This window comes from Xiphophorus hellerii, chromosome 9 (assembly GCF_003331165.1).
Source record: "Xiphophorus hellerii strain 12219 chromosome 9, Xiphophorus_hellerii-4.1, whole genome shotgun sequence".
NCBI lineage: Eukaryota > Metazoa > Chordata > Actinopteri > Cyprinodontiformes > Poeciliidae > Xiphophorus > Xiphophorus hellerii.
Window position 1 is genome coordinate 26,777,933 of NC_045680.1, and position 26,927 is coordinate 26,804,859.

Genomic DNA, 26,927 nt, shown 5'->3' on the forward strand with positions numbered 1-26,927 from the left:
TGTATTTTCCACAGGTGGTAGGACTAGGACTTGTTCTGGATGTTCAAAGTGAAAAAGAACGGTGAAAGAACAGTTCCCTGTGGTTCTCCTGTGCTGCCTGGTTAGACAGAACCATTTGATCTCAGATGACACTTAATCCAGGCGATTGTTGAGGCCTCCAGCTGAGTCTTTTTGGAGTTTCGGACAAAGCAAATCAGGCCGAATGGTGCTAAATGTTCTGGAGAAAACAAAGAACATGGATCCTCACTGTGCTGCCTGCTTTGTATGATGAGGTCTTCAACTGCAGCTCCATGACAGCCAAGCAGCAGTAGGTGCTGACAGGTCAGGTGGGCCAGGAGGCCGATAGTTTTCCAGTCAGGCTAAGGCAGAAGAGGTGCTTCAGAACCCCCAGTAGCGGGTCTGTAACAGTTCTTCAGGACCCTGAAACTGACACCATCTGGACCCGCAGCCCGGTTCTGGTTCAGTCACACCAGCTGCTTCTTCATCTGACTGCAGAGGTAAAGAATGAGCGAGGCAGATGGCTAAAAAAAAAAAAAAATCAGCTGATCAATCGATGACAGAAGAAAATCTGTAGCGTCAACTTTTTAGTTTAACAGAACTTAGATTATTTTTTTGAATGAAATAGTATGAAACTGATCACTCATTTCCCCATTTTGTCAAGGTACAATCACAAATTTAAATGTATTTTATTGCAATTATTTTTCTGATGGACCGACACAAAGTGGTCCATATGTGTAAAGAAACCAACACACCATCTTTAAAAAATCTTTTATTTTGACATTTTTCCATAAAAATCAGTCGTTGAACAGAATTATTTATCTGGTATCTTATAAATCAACATTTATATGTACAGTAAGACTCCATCTGAAGCCACTGGACCAATGAAATGTGTTATACAATCCTTTATCTAATCGGCACTGTTCTTATCATTCATCACAACAGAGCAATTTGTTTTCACTAATTGGAGACGGCGGTTAATTGCACACAGAAAAAGAATTTATGCAGAATAACAGAGCTGGAGGATTCCTTACAGTGACAGCAGAAAAAAGGATTTAAACAAATCCGGTGTCATTGTCAAGAAAAACGGATTTAATAAGAGAGCCATTTAGAGTCTGCAGAGCATTTACAGGATGCTGTAGCGCTGAGTACCCTGAAGCTGTGAGTGGGTAGATGAAAAATGTTTCATAAGAGAACTAGCAACCAGCAAAGGTTCAGTGCAGAGGAAACACTGAGAATGACAGGCTGTATTGTTTGATTTGATGTCAGCTGTGATTAAATCATTTAATCAAATCTAATACAATATAAAAAAGATTTCCAACGCTTGCGGTACAATTCTCTGTCTGGAAAACATCAACAGCTTCTTCTCCTAAATTTGATTGATTAGGTAAGAGGATTTCTGTTTCACAGCATCAGTATTGGTAATAAAACACATATTTTGAGCTGTAAAAGCACTCACTTTATTATTTTTATTATTACTGAAATATTTCACATATTTCACACACACACACACACACCCACCCCCACACACACACACACCCACACACACACACGCATACACACCCACACACACACCCACATATACATATATATATATAAAAAAATATGACTTACAAGAAATTTGACTTCCAGAAAATTGGGCCGCTGTCTCTTTAAAAACTCCTCCATTAACCTTTTAGCTCCTGTCCTGAGCTCAGCAGTTCCACCAGGTGTTTGCTAGTTGCTGCTGGTTGGTCTGGGCTGGTCTGTGAGGTGGAAGCCCAGAAGAGGAGCTACGTTTCAAAGGCGGGGATAGGTCCATCCAGGCGTTTTGCACAACTGAATGGCTGCCATGGGAGATTAAAGGATTTCTCAAACATGCATGAAAGAATCAAGGCAACACTCCAGGTTTGTTTCTGATGAGGGAATAACATTATAACATGATTTATAGCTCAAAAAAGTCAATTTTACATAATTCTCCCCTTTTAATTGAGTCAGCAGCACAAGTTTGAATTTATTGTGGAATATCTGTGATCCACACGGGATTAAAATTGCTCCATCTTTGCTGCAGAGAACTGTGAATTTAAATTGCTGTGTACCTCAGCCACCACAAGGTGGCAGGCTATAGCCTAAGCAGGAGCCTGTTAGTGTCTGAACGGCCTGAGATGAATTAGCTCATTATTGGAACATGTTGATCTAATCTGTTTGAGTGATTTCAATGGAGAAGTACAGTACAAACCAGTAGAGTCTACTGGTACTGGTACTACTGGTTTACTCGTGTCACTTCTTCCAGATGGAGAATCCCCTGATGTGTCTCCCTCAGAGAATCTCTCACATCCCGCACAGTGAAGCACTTCTACTTTGCAGCGTCTCGGAAAACACGCAGCCCAGGCTTAAAACTGCATCCCAGATGGCGCGATAGCATGACTTTGAGCGTACTTTATGTAAATGTGATGACTAATGTTTTCTCTGTCAGCCTGCAGAGTTAAATATCATCAAGAACGACCCACTCATATCTCTGGTCTCCTACTGTGGAGCGTTTCGCAGATGAAGACCTGTAATAAACAGAAGGACTTAGAGAACAGAACCGGATGCTGGAACGTTCTACAAAACACTTTTCTTCTTTCCTTCAGTTTCAGCTGTTCTCTTCCGCAATGCTGCATTATATCAAATCTGTTCAGAAAATAAACTCCTCTCTTACCCCCATTTCAAAATCACTCCATTTCAAAACGATCTGATTTTTGTTTTGGTCTTTTTTTCCCCCACCGTCATTATTCTTTGCATGTGATCAGCATTTGGGACAAAGGTGGCTGTAGAGAAAGAACAAGTCACACAGCAGAAGAAGAAAGAAGCCACAAATAGCCTGGGAGGCAACAGGGACGTGTGGCGAAGCAATCATAATAATAGCACAGGCCGATTAAAACTACGATCAAATCAGGTTCTGATCAACTGGAATCAAAGGAGCAGTCTGTGTCCCAGTAGAGAAGCTTGAAATACGCAGAAGAAGCTCATTCTACGCTGTGCTGATTATTTGGTGATGTAACGGCGTTGGGGTGTAAAACGGAGCATTTTGCAGAGCTTTTAATCCTGCAAGGCAAAATATGGCTTGAATCTCTCCATGTATTTATTAATTTAGTCAAAATCTGACCAAAAAAAAGGTACGCTTTGCAAACCCGAGGTGTCCGAACCCTCTGGGTCAAAGTAGTCAGAGCTTTTTTTTTTTTACCCCTCCAGGGGGTCTTTTTTTTTTTGTGGGCTCTAGAGTCCCTTTTTACAAAGTAGGCTGACAGGAAAGGGGGAAGGAGAGGAGGGAAGACATGCGGTAAACGTCGCCGGGTCCGGGAGTCGAACCCACGACAGCCGCGTCGAGGACTTGAGGCCTCCAAATGTGGGTCGCGCTAACCACTACGCCACGTCAGAGTTTTTTTTAATTTTTTTTATTTTACGGAAAGTGATGTTGATCAAAAACTTATAAAGGATTTTGTACATTTGCTGAATTAAAAAAAATTCAAATTGGTTTGGGCTTCATTTAACAAATTCATTCTCAGTTCCAACAATAAGATCTGGGTCACTTTTCTTTCAAAACGCTTGCTATATGTAGCCAAATTTAACCCTTTCATGCATGAATTAGGATCATTTGTGTCAGGATTTTTTTTCCAATTTTTTTTTTGATTTTCTTAGGGCATAAAAAAAGGTAGGAGAAAAAGTTTGTAAGAAACTTTTTATTTTATTTAATTTTTTTAGGTGATCAATTACAATTTCCTCCAGATACAAAGTTGTTATTTGAAAAATACATCAGTAGTATTGTTCTTTAGGGGTTATCTGATGTCACAATATTTTTAAACCGTCTGCTTTGTTCTTTGCAGCCTCTGACTGACTGAGAAAATGACCCGTTTCTTCAGGGCTGTGCAGTAACAGTCTTATGACTGGCTAATTGTAATGTTTTGTACTAAGAGAGGCTGTGTTCAGATAACCTGCAGGCATATGCTGAGGTTACGGCCTATTAAAAGCCGAATACCAGCAGCAGAGCAGCTGAACTGAAAGACAAACCAGCGTTTCATGTGAAAGGGAGGACCGAGCTGCTCAGAGCCTTCAAGTTCAGATGCTGAAAACTTACCGTCCAAGTATCATCCTTCTGTCTGGGGTTTTAGAGGAGGTTTGGCACACCGGTTGTTGACGTGTCGATTTTTCAGGACTGGAAATGAGTAAGTTCCCAGGCGAGCTGACCCAGAGGGAGCAGGGGCTGCTGAGGATCCGGCGGGACAGCGACACCAAGGCCGCCGAGCTCGCCAAGATGGAGAAGATGCTGCAGCAAACCAAGAACATGATGGAGAAGAAGACAGATTCCGGTCCGGAGAGCAAGAGCTACCAGGAGAACATGGGTCTGTAACTTCACATCTGTTAAATCTTGGTGTGTGTGTGTGTTTTTTTCTGGTGTCACACTGTACCTTCCGCCGTCGCCTGCAGTGGAGGACCTGGAGGAGAAGGTGCGCTCCACCAGGCGCTACAGGAGGAACTCCCTCCACCACACGCAGATGCTGGAGAGCCAGATGAAGACGGTGAAGGGAGAGCTGGTGGGAACGCTGGACCACCTCCAGGAGCTGAGGAACGTCCTCCGGCGCTCCCAGCAGAAGGCGGAGGAGCGCAAGGCGGCCATGGAGAAGCTGGCCGCCGGCCTCAGGTGAACCGCCTTCCTCCAGAGTCGACCTGTCGGCCATTTTCTCGTTCCAGATCCTCCGTCGTCACGCAAGGCCGTGCAGAAAGCCTGTTTATTCACACCCCAACCGAGTAAACTGAAGAAGACCAGACTAAAGCTGCTTTCACTGTTTTCTCCCAATATATGCAAAGTAATAACTCCTGTGTAGTTCCATACATGTGATAAAAAAAGAGCTCAATGTGTTGAAAATGTCTTGTGTTTCTGGACTTGTTCCCCTGAAGACAAAGAGGTGTGTTGTGGCAGAGATGTGATCAGAAGTCGTTTCACACTGCGTCACATGCTGTGAAGAGAAGAGAGTTCATTCGCAAACTGAATGTTTTCTGCTCATGATGGACTCATCCGCCCTGAGTTGTTGCTTCTACATGATCAGAACAACAACAACAAAAAAACCCACTGTCCTATGAGAGACTGGAGGTTGTTACATTGTGAGGTCTGCACTTGTACATTTAGCTGAAAATGTCAAGTGATACAGATTTATTATCCTTTTTTTTTCTTTTGGAACAAACAAGATGATGATATTGTGAAATAAAGCGACAGAAATCAACTTTGCATTTCTTGACTTATTATTTGAAATGAATAAAAGACAGCTGGTGAAAAAGAGGCTGCTTTTCGAGCGAGTTTGAGGAGGCTTGTCGATGGTGGATGTTCACACTCGATTTCCCCACAGAGGGCGCTAGAGACCTCAAAAATCAGCTTGCGACAGAAAAGCAGAGGATCAGAGCATCAGTGTTCCTGATGAACCTACATATAAAGACAGTATGTTTAGAAGAATGAATTTGTTTGCAGACTTTTAGAAGAAAACCTTTTTTCATTTATCATCTTTAATTGTGAAACTAGAAAACAAAAACTGTACAGTGCCATTTGCATTTTACTATGTGACCAAAACAAAACAGAGCAGTGAATAATTTTGATCTGAAAGGAAAATTATATATATATATTTTTTTACATTTATTTGTTAATAATGCATTTTGTTAGGAATTCGTGATATATCGCTACTAACATTGGTATCGACTGATTTTATTCATTTTTTAACGTATCGACATCGTTCCGATAAATAACACTGGGCCAATATTAACAACTGATATTTATTTCCATCTTGTTGCTGTTTGTTTCAGGATGTGAGAGGAGGAGGTTGATTATGTGGTGTTTGTTAGGTAATGTGACAGAGATAGTGATGCAGCAAAGGATTGTGGGGAGTTTAACTGAAGTAGAGAAGCAGGGGTGAAGTTCACACTGTGGTCAATTCTTTCTTCAGATATGAAACAGGTAATGGTATATATATATATATATATATATATATATATATATATATATATATATATATATATATATATATATATATATATGCCATATATATACGGTTTCCACAGTAAAGTCATGTTAGCTGCTTGCTACTTAATGTTAGAGGCTGGAGTTTTTGTAGAGAGCTGTTTTGTCCACCAGGGGGAGCCATAAGGAGGCTTCTGGAGGAGGATGGTCGCCGCGCACCTGTGCGTTATCATCGTCATCAACACTAGCATAAGAGGAGCGGGTGGCCAGTTCGCCGGCGCCGGAGTGTTATACCTGTTTTGGTACCCTGAGCCCCTCTGAGCGTAGTTCTCTGAGAATTTATTCGTGTACTCAGCTAATCTGAGCCTTTTTTCCTCTGACCTTCTCACAGGATTCCTCCCGTGGTCCCTCGGTCGACTACGGTCCGACTACCTGCCCGCCCTCCGACGTGCCTCCCTTCGGCTACTCCCAGCCATCGGAACCCCTCTCTTGTGCAAGAACCCGGACTCCAGCCTCTCTACGACCTACCTCCCTGGCGAATCCTCTTCATCTCTCCCAGTAAGCCCGCTCCATTCCTCCTTCCCCATAATTCCTACAACCCACTTACCTGTCATCTCTCCAGTCCTCAGATCACTGACGCCCCGGATCCAGTGGGGTCTCGAAATTACTCACATTTCACTACTGTTGATCTGTTCATCAATAAATTGTATTTATCTGATTCCTCCATCTCCTGTTTGTGTTCTGCATATGGGTTAAGCGAATAGCGTCCAACATGACACTTAATCTGCCTCTGATCTGTGTGGTCTGACTCTGTGCTTGTAGGATCAGTCGACAACACTCCAAGACCCCAGCGCTGTGGGGAGACCCCGGGCCGGGCTCCTCCTGTGTCTCACCAGGTTTTTGCGCCTGTGCGTCGTGTTACTCCTGGTCCCATTAAACACTTCATCTTCACTTGGTGGATTTTCGGGCCATGCATGTTCTTACAGACTTAAGACATGAACACTGCTTGCTCGAAATTGGTTGTCATCCAGTTGTCCTTTCACAACAGTGAAAGCCAGGCAAGTGACAATGAATTCACTGATACATCTGGATGCGTCCTCATTGATGTTCCTGGAATTGTTGAATGTTTCGGGTCTTTCTACATCATACCCTCTCTCCCTGGTGACCCAGCAGGGATGATCAGTCTCCAGCTTGTGTCCATATTGCTAACTGGCTACATTGACTCCACATTCTTCCTCTCTTAAGCCACAACCATCTCCATCCAGCTTCTTCAACGAGGGGCGAGTAGCTGGATACACCCTGGACAGGTCATACTTAAAAATTTCTGATTAAAAAATATATTTTTTGTGTGGTTTCTTTCATCTTTTCGGCTTTTTCATTATAGTTGTAACTGCAATGAAAATCATGTACTATTTTAAGTTGGATAGCCAGGTATATTCCCTCTAAATCTGTTGAAGTCTGACGTTTTCACATAATGAAATTTAAAAAGTTGCAAGCTACAGTCCACAGGACATAAGGAGTTAAGGCGTTCCCCATCAGATGAGCAGAATCAGTCTTCAGGAAGACTAAGCCCGTTATACAGATATGTTTTGGCAAATGACTGTCAGCTGGATTCTCACACAGCTGAAAATGTGAAGCGATGCAGTACTGCTAAAGGGCGGCCGTTAATACCTGACATGACTGCTAATCAAAGAAAACCTAAGCTAAACAAGTTTGACAGGGTGATCAAGAAAGTTTGCTTGAAGGAAAAAGGATGCATTGACCCTGCTTTAGTAAATGATCATCAACTTGTAGTAAGACGTCGTTAGACGGATGGTGCAAAAGTGGCGATGTTTGACTGCAGCACAGAAGTTTCCAAAAACAGCAAAGCAGAACAAACATTGAAGCACGGTGGTGGTTGGGTGATGATTTGGGCTCGTTTTCCTGCATTTGTGTACCTGGCAGTCGTGGATTTGACCATGAACTCCTCTGTTTATTAATCAGATCAGAGGTGATCTGTCCAACTGCATAAAATGTAACAAACTACTGTTCTCTGACAAAGCAATTGTTCTCTTACTGATTTGTTTTGTTTTCTTTTTTCATCTCACTTGAACATTTCAGATCATGAAATGAATTTTAACATCAGGACGTAAAAAATACAAAACGCAGTTGTCAAGTAATGTTTCGTTTCAGTGATGACCCAATCTCTTTTGCAGTGTTGTTTTTGTTGAGCCACATTGGATGATTTTGGATACACTGATGCAGAAATTTGGGTCGATATCAATTTCCGATATTCGTATTGCTGTTATGGCCGATAACGATATGTACCGCTATAATATATGTTCCATTACTATTTCTACACTGATAAAAAAAGTGATCACCTGGCAGACATTGCCTCTCTGCTTCAGTTAAGCAGCCCACAATCCGGTGCTGCAGCACTATAGCTGTCACATGTCCAGACAAGAACCCTGTCACCGTTCCACTCCGCTCCCAAAACACCCTCACAAAGAAGCCACAAGATGGAAACGCTGGTTGTTAATGTTGACCCAGTCGTACTGATCAATCTGATTCCCAATATTTTCAAAAATAACTATTGACTTAAACAGACGTAAATGTCGGTATATATAGTACATCTCTAATTTTGGTTCCATCAATTACAGAAAGCCGTCAAGGTTCTAAAGCGTCAAAATAATCATAGACCGTCACATTACCTTCTCATTTTTCATTATTTTATTCATTGTTAGTATGATTTTCTTTTCATGTAAGTTTTACATCAGACATAATGGGACACACACATTCCAAAAAATTCCGCCTAAGGCTCATCATTCCAAAGAATATTTTTCTATAGGTCTTGGGAAAAATCAAGGAAATGTGTTTTGGCCTTGGGATTCTCATTGACACCACTCTCTCTGTTCCTTGTGTTTGAATCAGGATCTGTGAACTGAACTGAGGCAAGTTAGGCCTGCAGTACTTTAGATGCTCTGGGTTCTTTAATGACCTCTTGAATGCCTCATTGATGATCTCTTTGAGTAACTTTGGTAAGCAGGCCACCCCACTGTTCCATGATTCTGGATAATTGCTCTCACTGTGGTCCTCAGAGTAACAGGGTAACAAAGTGTCTCTTGTTACCCTTTCCCCAAGCCTGCTGTATGGACATTACCGGCATTTTCGGATGTTGACTGGGATAGTTTGACATTTAGACGGCACTGCGTCACTATTTAGACGAGATCACCACAACGTCTGCATCCACTGTAGTTGTCATGCCACGGCACTAGATGGTGACAAAGCGGATGTCGTCAAAACGCACATCCACTTTGACCCTTGACCTCCACCTCATTTATCTCCAGTGAACTAAGTGCACATGCAACACATATATATTCCAACATATCAGAAGATGTGTTAAACTGAATAGGTTTAGTAGCACACACAGCACAATGACTTAGTCCTGCATTCATAGAACTAATCCTGAATTACATTTTCACTTGGAGTCCAGTTGGTTTTGATGACCAATTTCTCTTTATAAATGAAATATCCATTTGGAAACTACTTTTTGTATTCACTCAGGTTATCACTAGCTGCGTCTCCATTACAAATGTGCACAAAACGTAATATTCCACTAATGTTGAAAAACAAAAACTGTTTCGAAGTTGCAGTGTTTCCATTAAATAAGAAACAATTAAAATCGCACGGGAGTAAATTGTGCACGCGATGAGTCAAAAATCATGCCATGTCATGACCCTCCAACTCCTTCCTGTCGTCTTCCTCTTTGTGGTTTGTGCCAGTGCCAACAGCCGGTTGTTGATCATGTCACTCGTATGATGCAAAAAAAAAGTGCTTCCATTGCAGTTTTGCTGAATAAATCCATTTTGATGCAACTCCAAAGATCCGCCTCATCCTAGACCCGACAACGTTTTACTGAAAAATACATTTTTATTTTTACCCCTCCAGGGGGTCTTTTGTGGGCTCTAGTGTCCCTTATATGATAGTAGGCTGACAGGAAACGGGGAAGGAGAAGGGGGAAGTCAAATGTCGTCGGGTCCGGGAGTCAAACCCGCGACGGTCGCGTCGAGGACTCAAGGCACACCTGTTGAGCACACCCAGAAGAACTCAGTTAACAATACGGGTTGCGCTAACCACTACGCCACCACGGCACGCCCCTGAAAAAGAAATTTTTCTATTAAGCAATAGATAAATAGAAAAATGTGAGATTTTTCTCCAAATCTCAAATTGTGCTATTATATGGTCAGTGGAAATGGAGCTTTTGTCTTCTATTAAAATATCTTTGATGAGCTGAAACACTGATGTGGATTTTAAACAAAGCAGCAAATCAAGCAAAAAATAGCAGGAAATACTTCAGGGTGGTCCATGGGTCCAATCAAAGTTTAGTCAAAGTTTAAACCTCAGACTATATCTGAAGTACTAGCGTGGGAAAGCTGTGTCGAAACAAATCCTCAAACCGCAATGAAAGAAGAGCTACAGAGAGAAAGAAAACTGGTTCCTCTGCATGTCGACTAAATTCTTGATTGAGATTTTGGAGTGCTAACACGCACCGCTCGCATGTGTTGAGCACACCCAGAAGAACTCAGTTACCCTCAACACACATCACTCTGCTGCTGTTGCCACATTCTCCCCCTCTCCTTCCCCGTTTCCTGTCAGCCACAATCTGCAAAAAAAAATCTGTTTTTATTTGCAGATTTTGTGTCCAGCAGCCAGTGTATGGTTGGCCAAGGACTGCCAGGACAACAACACTGGGTTTGATAAATGGTTTGAAAATTGCGTGTTTGCTGATGTTAAGTATAATGTAAGTAGGGGCAACAACATCTTGAAAGATGTCCTTGTTTTGACAGCCACAACCAGAGGCATCCTAACAATGATTGTGGTGATCACAGCCACATTTATAACAATTATCACACACACTTATGAAATCAGTTGAGATTTGCATTGAATATCTGAAACAAATTTTTAAAAAATTCTTGTAAACTCCTTGAGGTGTTTGTAATTTTAGCATTGGAACAAAAATATTCTATATGGCCAAGTCAGGATTTTTAAAAACAACTCAGTTGAAATATCATTTTAACAGGAGTGATGTGAGCTCTTCTGTTTATTCAAGTCGAGGATCTTCTTGCAGAGTTTTTGATCAGCTGACGCCGACTAAGGGCTTTTTTGGGCGTGTGGTTTCCAAAGTGGTTTACATGACCAAAATAACATAATTTCCTGAAGTCCGGTTTGACAGTCAGTAGTCTGATCAAAGGTAACATGCTCTCTCTTAGCAGTGATCAGACACTCTAACTTCTCCAAGTTCAGTTGAGAGAAGTTGTTGAACCAGTTTTTTATTCCTCTGATGCCATCCATAGTGTGAAGAAATCACAAGTTTTGAAAGAGCAGTTCATCTGAATGTAATCTGCATAAAGGTTAAAGGAGTTTTTTGAAATGTGTTAATGATCAGTCCAAAGGGGTGTATATATTAGCAACAAAAAAATTGGGCCCAAACAGAGCCTGGAGGTACACCACATATTAGATGAGTACAAGCTGACATGATGTGGTTTATTTCTTAAACAGGGTCTGAGATCACCACCAAACTATGGAGTCTGACCGCGAAGAGTGTTGGTCGACCAAGTAGGACTGAAACATCTGACAACAAACAAAAGCCACTTAATACACATTTCTACAAAGCGGCTTTTTTAGAAATTTGTTGCATTTTAGAAAATAATAAATGACTTTTACTCAGACCAGGGAATCTGTGCCTAGCCTAAAATATAATTCTGAATCATTTCCAGATGGCTTCCACCAGCTCACTGTCCGTAGCCGGTTCTGTTTAGCTCAGTGGACCTTTGGTTTCCTCTGTTTAGCACTAATTGACATTTGGCTTTAAAGCCTGGAAATCTTGTTTCCTTCAGCTGGTTTCCTGTCATTTGCTCACAGTGACTCATGTTGGTGTCCTTTTGTTTACCCTGTTTGTTATTTTTGAACTTTAGATATTCATCTCAGTTTCCTGTCTTGATGCTTTATAATTAGCTTTTTCTTCCCAGCATTTTTGTCTGTTTGACCCGGAGAACAGCTAGCCCGTGTTTTAAACAAAACCATTCCCTTCCATTCCTTCAAGCAGCAGTCCTTTTATTAGGGCCAGGTTTCCCTTTCTGTCAGCCAGATGCAGAGACGAGACTCAGACTGTTGGGTTCTGCAGGGGAATGGTTTCTCTACATTTGCAGGGTGGAAGGCTGATGGGATCCAGCTACTCATCATCACCAATCAGCAAGGGCCTTAAATAGGAGAGGCTTCCCTGAGGCAGACGCCGGTAAGTTTTGTAAATGACAGAATTAAGAATATGTATAAATCCTTTACAATTATATATGCAGATGGTTCAAAAGACTTAGTTTCAAATAAAACAGGATTTGCTTATGCTATCCCTGAACTAGGTGTATTTATGAAACAAAGAACGTCTGACCATTCAGCTGCGTATGCAGTGGAAATGTTAGCGATACTGATGGCCTTACAGTGGGTAGAGCAAAATAAAATGGAAAAAGTTCTTATATGCTCAGATTCATTATCATCACTAATGTCTATTTTAAATGTCTCATCTGAAAGTCGTATGGAGTTGGTATATGAAATTTATGAAGTGATATTTAGAATGACACAAACTCAAATAAAGATTAGGTTTATGTGGATACCTGCTCATACAGATATAGAAGGGAACAATATGGCAGATCATTTAGCTAAGGTGCCTTTAAAACAAAGTAGAATTATGGAAATAGCATATTGTAAATCTGAAATAAAATTAATTAAGAGCAAAATTAAATCTGAATGGCAACAATTGTGGGAGGAAGAAACTAAAGGTCGTCATTTATTTTATATACAAAAGAAAGTAGGGAATATGGAAATAAGAGGAGAAAATTGAAAAGAACATGTAGTAATGACAAGATTGCTGCTCGGACAAACTGGATTAAATAAAACTTTACATTTGATAGGTAAACATCCAACAGGTAGTTGTGAGTGTGGTATAGATATGGAAACAGTAGAACATGTAATAATTCATTGTTAAAAATATACAGTATGTAGAGAGAAGCTAAAACAAGAAATTAGGAAATATGATATAGAGACATTAAGATATTAATTAAACATAAAATAAATAAAGCAGCTGTTACATTTTTGAAGGACACAGGATCATATATAAGAATTTAGATTAAAGGAAGATACTCTGGTCCACACTCCAGCATAGTAGATGGTGATAATACATCTTAACGTTAGATGTCACCCGCCAGTAAAAATCAGAAAGAAGAAGAGGCAGATGGTTCCGCTACAACAGTGGTACACTCCAGCTCTCAGTGCTGCATTAACAGTGTTTAACTTGTTTCCGATTCCTCTCCCATCTATTCTTTCCTCATAGAAGCAGCTCTGACCACTCCCTGGTGCTCATAAACACCTGAATTACCTGATCCTCACTGCTCCGCTAGGCCTCGCCCCTGGATACCTTCACAACCACCACTCAGCTGCAGCCTGTCCACCCTCAGTCTCCTGCTGGAATTCATCCACCTGGAAACCCCACACTGCACCAACTGCTGGGAAACCCATGTACCCACCTCTGCTCATCTCAGCCCTCAGACCGTAAGCCATCACCAGGTTGCACCATCATTCCCTTCATTAACTTCCCTGTTTAACAGCTCACCTTTCCTCAGTTCCTCCTCTGGCCCGGTCTCTCCCTGCTGCCGCAGATCAACGCCTCTCCATTCTCTCTCCATTGCACTTGACTAATTCAATAAATCTGTTAAACTGCGTTGGGTGTCCGCAGTTGTTGCTTGCCTTCGAGTCCTGGTTACCTCTCACCCTGACAGATTTTATTTATACTTATTTTAAACTTTGCCAACTGTTCCTTGCTGATGCATCCATACCTGTCAAATCTACTCTTAGCTTCTCACTTAAACCCTCAGGTTTCAAAGCAATGTATTTGATTTCATGTGATATACCAATGAAAAATTGTGAAGTGGAAGGAAAAAGATACATGGTTTTTATTATTTTTTTTTTTTTGCAGTAACAAAACTGAAAAATGAAGCAGGAATTTGTGTTCAGGATTGTCTTGTGTTTTTGCTCCATCCATCTTCCCATAAACACTAACCCACTTCCCTGTCCCGTCTGAGGAAAACATCCCATATCATGAAGCTAACACCCGTCCTGGCTGGCTGCTCAGGAAGAACATGCACTAGATTTTATATGGAGTTATCAGAGTAAAGGGGACTGAATTCACTGCAATCCACTTTTTGTAGATTTTATTTCTTTTTTTTTTGTTTCCCTTCACAACTATTCTTGATTTGCTCCTGGTCTATTGCAAATGAATACTGCTAGCTGTAAAAAGAAAAATTAGAGGTAAGTCCTCACACAGTTCACAAATACACTCAGAAATACATCTTTACATTTACTACGTGGCACGAGAGAAATGTCCAGCTGTAGTCTTGACCCTGACCTGCTGATGAGCTGCAAACTCAAATCCTTTTCTCCCCTGCAGCATTACGCCATGTTCACTTCAGGTTATTGTCCTCCCCCCGTGTATCCACTCAAAAATCCCTGGTACATCTAAAGTAAACCTTGTAAAATGAAAGGCAGGGTGTTAGAGGAAGGGTTAGGCGGATTGCTGATGATCCAAGAATATTGCCTTGCAAAATTCATCTACGTATAAGAGAAAAAAACATAAAATGACCGTCCTGTTTTATTTCTTTTTCAAATCTTTCTGGATCTGAAGTTCAGCGACCGTATCTTCAGAGAATGTGGTTAGGAAAGAAATTAAATATTTGTGGATATTGATTTTGAGCAAATCTTTTGTGAAATGCAGAGGTGGATTTATTCATAATGGAACCAAAATCTTTTCAAAAGCTATACAGTTTTGATTTATTGATCTGCATTATGCAGATAAATCGTCATGGAAATGCTCAAATCTAAATAAGTTAATTAAACATATAATCTGAGACTTTGTATTTCAACCTATTTACAATTATTTTGGTTCTGATCCCCATTTAGTCCAAGTTGATTCTTATAAAATATGACAAATTGTGACATGAAGCATTAAACATCGTTAGCTAACTTGCTACTGTTAGCAATCATATTAAAATTAGGCTAACATTAGCATTTTACCACATTTTAGCTTTTACAATGATTTTTGCATGCTGATTGTCAACATGCTAGTGATAACCTTTGTGCATTATTAGAAAAAAACTACAAAAGTATAAGATGGGAAATGTGCCAAACATCCAGTAGAAAGAGATCTTTTAGATCCGCATTTGTAATTTCAAACTATGTTAGCGCATTTTTAACTGCACATTTAGAACATCTAACAGCACTAAGAAAAGAAAACGCTTTTCTAAGTTTATTGTATTTCAGTAGGGCCAAGGTGAGATAGCGCTCCAGGCTGGACAGACAGTTGACTCCTCCTAAGTGACACGTTAAGGTGGAAACCACTTCATACTGCATTCCTACAGCTGATGAGAATGGTTTTGGTGAGAAAGCGGAGTAGAGACTTTTTTTTTTAACGAATAATTAAACTGAAACGTACATCAGCATCAGTTCTGGTCTACTACCAGCTGCAAATGATCTTCCACATGAGCGGAGCTGCTGCAGCAGGAAATTAAAACCGAGAGGAAGCCGCAGGCAACCGGGGCCGCCAGATCCCTGCTCCTATCCGCCTCTCATGCTCAGTCATAAAGAATCCCTGTTATATCGCTGCGCCATATGCTTCACCAGAATGCAGCTACTCGCAATCTGTGTGTTTGTGGGAAACTCCATGGTCAGGACAGCAGAAGTATTACCCCCAAGAGTTATGCAACTTGTAACTCAGAGAGGTTTCGGCCCTCGCAAGTTAGAACCGGCCTGTGTGCGTGTGTGTGGCCGTCGTTATCCGCTCAGGCAGAGTGTTGCATCTGTTTGGTCTCGTGATTGCTGGAGTTGGCATGTGTGAGACGGGGACAGAGATGTGTGTATTCTGCACAATGAGGCAGAATGTGCTGACGCAGCTCTGCCAGTGGGAGTCGACGGAGCCAGCCCTGACCTGAGGCGACTGCTGGAGCTCACAGAGGAGATCTGGGCCTCCGCTTTCTGTCACGCTGCCACATGGGGGTCAGCGGGGCCACAGTCTTAGGGGCCGCTGGCCGGGCAAAAGCCACGCGATCGAGAAACACGCGGGCTAAAGCAACAAATATGTAATTGCCAAATCAACTGTGGTGGCAGCACAGAGGGGCGTTTATCACAACTTCGAAGAGTCGGCCTGTTAGAGCTGCTGCAAGAAGCTCAGGAAACAGATGAGTCAACGTTCTATATTTGGAGCTGTTTTTCTGCTGGAGAGAAATTATGAGTCATAATTTTGTGTTAGACATGCTCATAAAATGTGTACGTAGAGCAGTTTAACTGTCTGGCTTTTGAATTCATCTGCATTTTGGAAGTTCCTTCATCAATGCTTCACCTCTATTCACCTCTGAATTGAATGGTGCAGCTAAAATTCCCTGGCTGCCACGTAAAGTGCCTGCACAGACAGACTGAATGCATTACGCTGTAAGGGAAGAAGTACTTAGACCACCATATTTCATTTCAGTGAGGCGTCCTGCTTTACAAATCGATAAAAAAAAAACAGAGACAAAACAAACAGACTGAAAACTGGAAAACTGTCCATGTTCACCAGAGGTTGCATTACCACCCTGACAAAACTGAAACTTGAGTAACGGATGCGCTTACAGTTCACGGGGCAGGAAATGTCTGCAACTGGCACGTCTACTTCCTGTTTTCTACTTGAAAATAGGAAGCAGACAGGTAGCAACAAACAAACCACATTCTAATACATCTCATACAACTAGATCTGGCTTCTTGTTTCAGATGTAAACACAGAAAAACAAGCCGCTGCCTAAACAGAGGTCACCTAACAACGAGCCAAAACACCAGGTAAAACAGAATCTACCTAGTAGAGAACATATTTATGTAATGCTATTGCGAAGTTGAAGTTTTAACTCAGAAACACAAACACACTCACGGGAATTATGATATATGATGTATTAAATGAATCATTTACTGAGTTAAATTAACATTGATTCACTGTTTTTTGTTTAAATCTAGCATTCAGTTTGTGTACAGTAGAATCTCAAGAGACAATTATTTAGGAATCTATAAAAAAAAAATCCACTTACTCAATTTTGCTGATGTCTGCAGTCAGATCAATAATAAGTGGATGAGGATGTAAGTTTAGACAAGGCTGGGAAAAGTTTTTTTCTGTTCTAAACACCTAGAAATGCCAGCTTTCTAAATGCTACTGTAACTTTAGCAAAAGATTAATATGTAGAAAAAAAAGTACAGTGGAGGGTCTGTAATGCTGTGGGACGTTGTTAGAATGCAAAGCTTCATGAAATATTTGAAATGTCTGGAAATTTAAATTAAACTTCTGATGGATTCCATCAGATCAATATGATCCACTCTGCTTCCATCAGTCCCAGATCAAACTCCTATGGAAAAGCTAATGGAAAATATATTTTAAAAAAAGAAGCAAAAACTCTTTCATGGTTGCAGTCATAGGGGGGTTCATGCGCTGCCCTGTGAAGCTGCAGGAGTCGGCGAGGATAAAGGCTCAGAATCATGTGAGCTTTAGGAGGTTCAGATTTCTCCTTAATGGGGTTTCTGAGGAGCCCAGACATATAAACCTCTAGATTATTATAAATACTTTTGAACGTTAAGCTAAGCACTAGCTTAATGGAAAAATATTCTAGCTGAAAGTTGTGCAGGTGTTACATTTGTGTTTCTGTTGAACTCTGTCCTTATAAAGGAGTAAAAACATCACATGCAGAGTAAACGTTAAAGCTGCTTACGTCTCATTCAGATTTCACTTCCTGTTTTTTTTCTGTACACGTTCAAATATAGATGATCTGCAGTAAATTAAATGGGACACAATTAAAATCCCCACAATTAAAATTGAAGTTATGTAAGACTGGGAACCAGGAGGTGCGTGTGTTGTGTGTGCGCGCGGCTGTGTGTGTTTGGTTCTGCAGCCTGGGCCGGGCCTGGATGTGGCTGAACACGCCTCTCCATCTGAGGGCGGATGTCCCGTCTGCTTATATAGCGCCCGGCGGCTCAAACTGGCTCCGCGGACGATTGGAAGAGCAGCAGTGCAGCTTCTCCACAACCAGCATCTGATTCTCTCCTCACCCAGGTAAAGGAAAACCTCTTGGATCTGTAAATCTTTCCTGTCATGTCACTGTTTATGCAATAGAAACAGTTCCTGCAAGACTGTTCACGCTTCTGCATGAACTCTGTCTGCATTATGCATCTACTGAAACAAACTTTTAACACAAGCTGCATGCCAGTAAAGCCAAGTATGACTAAATAATGCACATTATGACCTGGGGTTATGGAAGCAAAGTATTTTTTAACATGATTGTATGTTGGATATTTGGGTGTGGACCGGTTTGTCCACACCCAGCATAATTATACTTTCAACAATTAACTAGATGCATTTTCTCAGCGAGTGGTTGCTCGTTTTTTTTAAAACGCCCCACAGACGACTTGCAGTGTAGCTCAGTAGAAGGCTGGCCAGACACACCCTGCTGTGTCCAATACATTCTGCTTCAAGAGCAGCTGAGTTAATAAATAAAAGTGCCTGTATTACAGGTTCAGCAGGGAAATGTTCCTGGAACCCTGCAGGAGTTTGTTGGAAACAAAACAAAGAACTCTAATGTGCAGATGGTGATGTGGTTCAATGTTTGAGTTCATGAATGACACTTTAATCCTAAAAGCTAGTGGTGGTTTTGAATCTGTCTCGGAGCATAGCTGTGGGTACATGTTTGAGTCACGGGAAGAAGAAGAAGAAAAAAAAAAAAGTCAGAAAGCTCAAAGGGCTACATTACTGAAGATGATAAGCTTCTTCCGTGCAAGAAACTCATCAGATAGTTTTCTGCAGCACGGCCAAGTCATTAATGAAAACGTGTCTCCTCTAAGGCCTTCAGCACCATGGCACAGCAGGCGTTCCAGACAGCGGGGAAGAAGCCCGGCCTGGAGATATGGCGGGTGGAGAAGATGGATCTGGCTCCGGTTCCAAAGCAGCTCTACGGAGACTTCTTCACCGGGGACGCCTACGTCATCCTCCACACCACTGCGGCTCCTTCTTACAACGTGCACTCATGGATCGGTATGTCCGACCTACAAACCACTGTCTTGTTTTTCCTGCCACTTTTTGAATTCCTGTCCCGTTTGCAGGTGAGGAAGCCACCAAAGACGAGGCTGGAGCTGCTGCTATTCTGATCACTCAGCTGGACGATCACCTTGGTGGCGGTCCGGTCCAATTCAACGAGTTCCAAAACGAAGAGTCGCTCACCTTTCAGGGTTACTTCAAGTCTGGCATCAAGTACAAGGTGAAATACTCCTGTTCTCATTATACATATCAGTAACACTTTAGCTGAAGAGGTGAGCATAAGACTGATATGAAACTGTCCTAAACATGACATAACTCCTGTTATGAACAGAAAGAGTCTTCATGAATGTTTATGACTGTTGTCATGAAGTCTCATAAGCAATGACGCATTTAATGCAGTTAATGACATTTTAAATTTTAATGCAAGTTTCAATGCAACGTTGCATTAAAAATGTCATTATTTTCCCAATAATGCAAAGTTGACACTTTAATGAGCTTTTAATGCAACTTTTAGTTCAACTTTGCATTGTTTGTATTGACAAGTGTCATTATTTACTGAATGACACTTCAGGACAACAGTCATAAACATTCATGAAGACTCCTTCATGTTTAGAACAGGTGTTCTGTCAGTCTTATGAACACCCCTTCACATAAATGTTACCTAGATATCTTTTGTTTTATGTGATTTTTTTCTTCGTGTATAAAAGTAATGGAACTTTTTAAGCAGAGCAGTTGAATTTGTGGGGTTATTTTTGGGCTCTGTGGTAGCCTGCTCCTCCTGGTTTCCATAGAGGGTTTCCATGGAGAGTTTGAACTGCCAAACAGAGACGTGCTCTGACAATGCCAAAATACCAGACTGCTGCAGATGCCATTAACTTCTACACTCAAATAATATTCTTTTCTTGAATCTGAAAGATTCTGAAAGAAAAACCCCCAAAAAACAAAACACAAAAAACAGGAGTATCAGACAGGATCTCGTTTTTGGAAACATTCCTCTGAGATTCTGCTCCATGATGCCATGAGTCACCACATTCCAACTGTTTTGTTGGCTGAAACTTTCGCACAGACTTGCTTCCATTTCACCCTGTCCTGAAGATGGTCCGATTCAGATTTCCTGCCTCAGAACGCCTGGAGAATCCACTGGATTCATTGTGACTGCAATCAAACCAATCTTAAGATTTATTTACATGATAATATGCCAAACTTCTAAGCTTCTGATCCATGAAATAACACTGGAAAATACCTCTTAGTGAATCCCTGGCGTTACTTGTAAATAAATGAACCAAGACCACAATCGCAACTTGAACATTTTCATCGACCAACATTTTTGCTTTTGTCCATAGTATAACCATCCTTTTTAGCAAGATCATTTCTTATTTTCTTAATGGGAATCGCTGGACTGTAATGGAGCTTTTTCTTTGTACTCAGATTTTCTGAATTTCCAGTTGGAAGCACAACAAAACTTATTCTTCAGTTCAATGGACCAAAATGAATTTGATCCGACTTAGAAGGCTGTAATTTGTTAAGTGTAGACATAATAAGGTGTTAGACAGACTGAAAGCATAAATAGTTGAGGCTTTAAAATCGTTTGTGGCTGATAGGAGTGTAATTCCTGGCACTGCAGCTTGCTACCTGTAAGCCTGTCAAAATTCACTTGTTCCAAGAAAGAGTGGATGGACAGATCACAAAGGGATCATGTCAGGTCTAAATACCTATTAAAGACAATTTAAAACACAGAAAAGACAAGAGAGTTAGATTCTTTTATACTCGCGAGGAGAACGGACAGAGATGTGCTTTCAGTTACAAATCTCCTACCGCTCTGAAACACATCTGTCCGCTCCTCTCTTTTTATTACTCTCAGAAAACCCTCATACATTGAGCGCTTGCAACTTCTAAAAGGGAGGGGCAAAACAATTTATCACATGGTTGCAGCGCTAAATGACATTTACTATTTAAACACATGTTATCTACAATCTAAATCCTTCTTGCTCCAGTTGAATACCAGACACGGCCAGTAAAACAAGTTGTATATCACACAGGAGAGCAGAGTTTATTGCTGGGCAATAAACTCTGCTAGAAGAGTTGTATCCGCTATCTTCCAGGCTTTGCTGATGGCATCTCAAGGGAGTCACAGGAAGGAATCAAAGTTATTTAAACACACAGAAACATTACTTAAAATAGTAGAAAAAGAGAAAAGCATATAATTAAACATTATCTAAATGTAACTATAAGGCTACATGATACAACGAATATTTGATAATTACTAAAAATACAATTTATCCAACAGATCATGTGTTAGGTGTTCATTTGTCTTTGCTTTGGTTGTTGAGAGCTGAACAAACAGGGCGGTGTGTGCTTTAGAAAGAAGCATGTCTCTGTCCTTTCAGAATGAAAAGAACAAAGTTCATAGCAGGATGATGACGTCTAACATGTTCATTGTTTTCATCACTGCGGATCTGTTCTGGATGGGACAACAGAGGTATAAATGACTTGTAATCCACAGAAAGGTGGAGTAAACTCAGGCTTCAAGCATGTCGTGACCAATGACATGAATGTGAAGCGCCTGCTGCACCTCAAAGGCCGGCGTACAGTCAGAGCCACCGAGGTGGCCTTGTCCTGGGACAGCTTCAACAAAGGAGACTGCTTCATCATCGACCTGGGAAAGGCAAGACAAAGTCTGAGCTAAAGAAAACCAATGCTTAATTAGAAAAATGTTGCAGTAACTAAGACTCCTCCCTTTGATTCCTTCTCTTCCGCTCGGTGCAACAACAGGTGATCTACCAGTGGTCTGGCAGTGAGAGCAATCGCTATGAGCGTCTCAAGGCCACTCAGATGGCCAAAGATATCCGTGACAATGAGAGACATGGCCGTGCTGAGGTGAACATGATTGATGAGGGCAGTGAACCCGAGGCTGTCATCAAGGTGAGCTGTTTTCTTCTTTGACTCTTCACCAAAGCACACAAAATATTTGTCGCTGGTTGTGTTTTCATGAGGTCTATGAACAATAATCTCTACTCGTTAACAGGAACTTGGTCCAAAGCCGAATCTCCCTTCAGGAGACTGTGATGTGGCTTATGAGACGCCCAAGAAGAATAAGGCATCTCTGTACCAGGTAGATATACCACTGGTAAACATACCTCAATGAAATGTTTGTAACTTTTTATCTCAAACGTTTACAGAAACCTCAAAGAGGTTTGAATGTCACTGAATTCTTCTTCAGTGACACTTTCATTTCATACAGATTAAAAAATAAAGTCAAACAAAAATGGTTTTTGTATCTAGTCTGGGGAAGTAATGCATTCTTCTGGATGACTCCTTTGTCAGCAGTGTCTTTTTCTTTGTGTTTGGTCTCCCTGGTGATTAAATGTTGTACTGGCCAAAAAAAGGGAAATGTCACAAATAACAAAAAACATCAGGAAGTACAAAACACTGCAAGCTCGCACCACAAAACAAAAATGCTCCAGACCACTATGGTTAGTGTAGGTATTATCTCTGTAAATATGCTGTTGTTCTATGTCATTGTAAAAGACTGTGTTTTTGAACAAGACTCCAACTTACTACTGGACATCCCATCTTTACTGAGGGTCTGGTCTTATATGGTTTGGTGGTTGACTCCCCCTAGTGGTCTGGAGTACTTCCGTTTTGTGGAGCAAAAGCGTTTGTACTTACTGTTGCGTTTGAATTAGAGGTGAGTGGATTGATCCAAAATATGGATAAAACTGATACCAAGTCGGTTTCAGGATCTGATCAATACAAGTGTGGTAAAATCAATCATTTACTTTCAGATTGCCTCTTGCACATTCATTTGAATTTTGTATTATAGTTTCTCAACTCTGCCTCAAAAAAGATTTTGTTTAATCTTTAATCTGTTGCTGGTATCTAATAGATTTCAGTGATACGTTGAAAAGTCTAAGTCGGATCTTTTATTGGTAGGTTTCTGATGCTTCTGGAGACATGTCAACAACCCTGGTGGCCGGTTCAAACCCATTCAAACAAGACATCCTCTCTCCCAGTGAATGCTACGTCCTGGATAATGGAGACGACGGGAACATATTTGTTTGGAAAGGTATCAGGCTTTTGATTTCTGTTTATTTTTCCCCAAAACTTTTCTGTATTTTGTACATTTGTTGATGAACAGTTTGTGTTTATAGCACCTGCTAGTATTCTGCTACTTCTCCATTGAAGAACAGACTAAATTTGTTCAGCTCTGACCTTTGTACCACATCCCACATTGCAGGACCAAAGGCAAACACAACTGAACGCAAAGAAGCGTGGACCATCGCCCAAAAGTTCATCAAAGAAAAGAATTACTCTCCAAGAACAAAGGTAATGCAGTCAGTGTCTGTCACGGGGTCTCCATTAGACGGTGTGATGAAAACGCATTCATTGCTTGGTCTGTTTCTCCCAATAAAAGGTCCAGGTCATTCCTGCTGGGAGTGAGACCACTCTGTTCAAGCAGTTCTTTTTCAAATGGCTGGAGGGAGCGGCCACAGGTCAGACCTACACTGTGGGTCGCATCGCTAAAGTGGAGAAGATTCCCTTCGATGCCTCAAAACTCCATGGCAACAACGCCATGGCCGCCCAGCACGGCATGGTGGATGACGGCTCTGGGAAAGTCCAGGTGAGGTTATGGGCTCTGCCACAATAACGAAGCATGTATCATTTATTATTATTATTATTACTAATAGTAGTAGTAGTAGTGTTTACATATGACACTATTGGGTGTTTGTAGATCTGGCGTGTGGAAGGACGTGACAAGGCCCCTGTGGACCCGTCCAGCTATGGGCATTTCTATGGAGGAGACTGTTATCTGGTGCTGTATTCCTACAACGATGGAGGCAGGCAGAAGCACATCATCTACACCTGGTGGGTGCAGCTTTGCACCATCTGTAAGATGGCCTCAGACAAACTGGTCCCTGTCTGTGTTCTGTACATCTCTTCCAGCCTTCTAACGAGTTGAACTATCTGCAGAAGTTGAAATGACCAAATTTCCTGTTGTTCACAACATTAACAGAGATTTAGCATTCCTATGTATCTATCCTTTAAACAAATGATGCATATTAGCTAATGGACTGAATGCAGCAAATTTCTTTCCTGCTTCTTTTGCTCAAAGCTGAAACAAGCATTCTCAGCACTGAACCTGGTGTTGCTTTGCTGCAGGCAAGGCCAGAAGTGCAGTCAGGATGAACTGGCTGCTTCAGCTTTCCTCACAGTCAAACTGGACGATTCGATGGGAGGAGTGGCCACCCAGGTGTGTTATCTCCATCTTGTATTTTTACTGAATACAACAAACATTCATTCAATTTTACAGATAAAACATCAGTTCAAGTTTTATTGGTTATAGTGACAGGCAACAAAATTATGTTCTCACGCGTAGTGGGTCACATAATGGCAGTTGGTAGCACTGTGGTCCTGTGTTTGAATCCCAGGTTTGGTTCCTCTGCATTTTCTCCCAGTGCATAAACGGGTTCTCTCCAGGTACTCTGATTGTCTATTTCATTATGGTGTCAGCACCACTTTCTGTGTTTCGCTGTAATTCTTTCATTTTTAAGCCAAGAGCTTATTAGACTCTACACAGCCTCCCTGGTTCCAACAGAGATCTCCAACCAAGGACTTTCTTACCAAAAGTAAACCAAGAAGCTCTAAAGTGTCTGAACATCTCCAAGCAGCACTACCACTGTGATTACCCAGGACTAAAGAAAATTGCTCATTGGTAGCAAACCAAAGTATAACCAGTTGACCTTATGGAATCATTTTGTTCAGATTAGTGTTTTTGATAAGGAACAAGAAGAAACTCCACTCCAGTAGATTTCAGATAGACCAACTGTGAGAGGACCCACCTTTCAGTTAGAATGCTGAGCTTGCATGCTTTCTCTACATCTTCATACTATACATCATCTGTGTCTCTACAGGTCCGGGTCACTCAGAACCGAGAGCCTCCTCACCTGGTGAGCCTGTTTAAGAACAAGCCTTTAATCATCTACCTGGGTGGGACGTCCCGCAAGGGTGGAGACAGCAAACCCGCCAGCACTCGTCTCTTCCATATCCGCCAGAGCTCCACCAAAGCATTGCGGGCTGTTGAGGTCGGCCTTGGTTCTTGAGAAAAGTTGATGTGGAAGTGATGCTTTTTTGTGCTGAACTGTGGAAATCTCCAATCTCTTTTACCCAGGTGGAAGCCACGGCCTCCAGTCTGAACACCAACGACGTGTTTGTGCTCAAATCGGCAAATTCCCTGTTCGTGTGGAAGGGGAAGGGAGCAAGTCCGGATGAGATGACTGCAGCCAAGTACGTTGCCAGCCTGCTGGGTGGAACTGCCACAGAGGTGGAGGAATCCAAGGAACCAGGTAACGGGCAAAAGTAGACGCATAATCACTGCAACATGGCAATGCAATGGGTGCTTTGTTGTGTTAATCAGATATTATCCTTTTGGCAGCTGGTTTCTGGGCAGCACTGGGAGGGAAGAAAGATTACCAGACCTCCAAGACCCTCCAGAATGTAGTCAGACCACCAAGACTGTTTGGCTGTTCCAATAAGACCGGTCGGCTCATTGTGAGTGTTCCAAGTTTCACATTTTGTCTTGTTTACTGCTACAGATAGGTTGTTTATGTGATAGACCAACACGAAGTAGCAAATAATTAGAAAATGGAGGAAAAAGAATAAATAGCTAAATGACTCAATTGGATAAGATGGAGAGAATCTGTGAAGACCAGTCTTCCATTGAATCAAATTGTTCAATCAAATTTAGGGCTGGTCTTTGTGAATCGGTGCATCCCTAATCGAAACTGGGTTTTATTTAGGCGTTTGATTTCAAGGGGGACACAAATGCACACCACACTTTTCAGATTTTTACCAGTGAAGAAATGTTATAATTTTCTTTCCAGTTCCCTATTATTTGCTATTCTGTCTTGCTCTGTCACATAAATCCCAAGTTTGTGAATATAATGTTTAAAAGTTTAAAGGATGAAAATACCTTTTGCGCAGCACCACATATTTACATAAGCATGTGTTTGACGACGTGCAGGCAGAAGAGGTGCCAGGCGACTTCTCACAGATTGATTTGGCAACCGATGACGTCATGGTTCTGGACACGTGGGATCAGGTCCGCTAACGTTGACACGGTTCTGTGGTAAATGTGTTTTCATGTGATTTCCTGCGTTTAAGCTCACTGAGACTTTTCTGCTCTCAGGTCTTCGTTTGGATTGGAAAAGAAGCGAATGACACGGAGACGACTGGAGCGCCTCAAATCGGTACAACCTCCTGCTCCTCAACCCACCACCGACTGTTAAGAATGTTTCCAGAACACACCTGACTTTGAGGTTTTTAATTTCTCCTTATCTTCCTCTCAGCCCAGGACTACGTGAATTCAGACCCCTCTGGTCGCCGCGGCATCCCCATCACCACCATCAAGCAGGGGCAGGAGCCGCCCTCCTTCTCCGGCTGGTTCCATGGTTGGGACCCCAAGATGTGGAACTAAGATCCTTTGGAACCCATAGTTGCCTTCAGAAAAGAAAAAAAAAAGAAAAACTTTAGTGGGGAAAACAAATACTTTAAGGCTATGCAACCCAGTGTTTGAAATATGTTCGCCAAAACCTCCTGCCTTTTTCCTTTGCTGTTATTCATTTGCTTTCACCAGTAAACCAGCTGGTTTTTGCAACTCATTAAGAAAAAAGACAACATGATGCAGTCTTGTTTTCCGAGCTTTATGGCCTCAAAAACTGAGATAAAAAAATGAATAAAAAATAAATCTACACTGCAAAAACACAAAACTGTACCAAGTATTTCTAATCTTCTTTATAGTGCAAATATTTTAGTACACTTGAAATACGACAACTAACTTAC

At 41.5% G+C, this 26,927-nt stretch overlaps 1 protein-coding gene across 1 annotated transcript; it reads left to right on the forward strand.

Annotated features, from left to right (window-relative positions):
- The first annotated feature begins 17,979 nt into the window (after positions 1-17,979).
- On the forward strand, positions 17,980-26,817 carry LOC116725569 (gelsolin-like). The gene is made up of 17 exons (XM_032571704.1): positions 17,980-18,110; positions 18,896-19,085; positions 19,154-19,308; positions 21,592-21,753; positions 21,861-22,010; positions 22,114-22,200; positions 23,022-23,154; positions 23,326-23,414; positions 23,503-23,709; positions 23,821-23,954; positions 24,249-24,339; positions 25,001-25,171; positions 25,258-25,432; positions 25,522-25,637; positions 26,110-26,187; positions 26,275-26,335; positions 26,435-26,817. Exons 2-17 carry the CDS (start codon positions 18,908-18,910, stop codon positions 26,560-26,562), a joined length of 2,115 nt encoding a protein of 704 aa, XP_032427595.1. The 5' UTR covers positions 17,980-18,110; positions 18,896-18,907; the 3' UTR covers positions 26,563-26,817.
- The last annotated feature ends 110 nt before the right edge of the window (positions 26,818-26,927 follow it).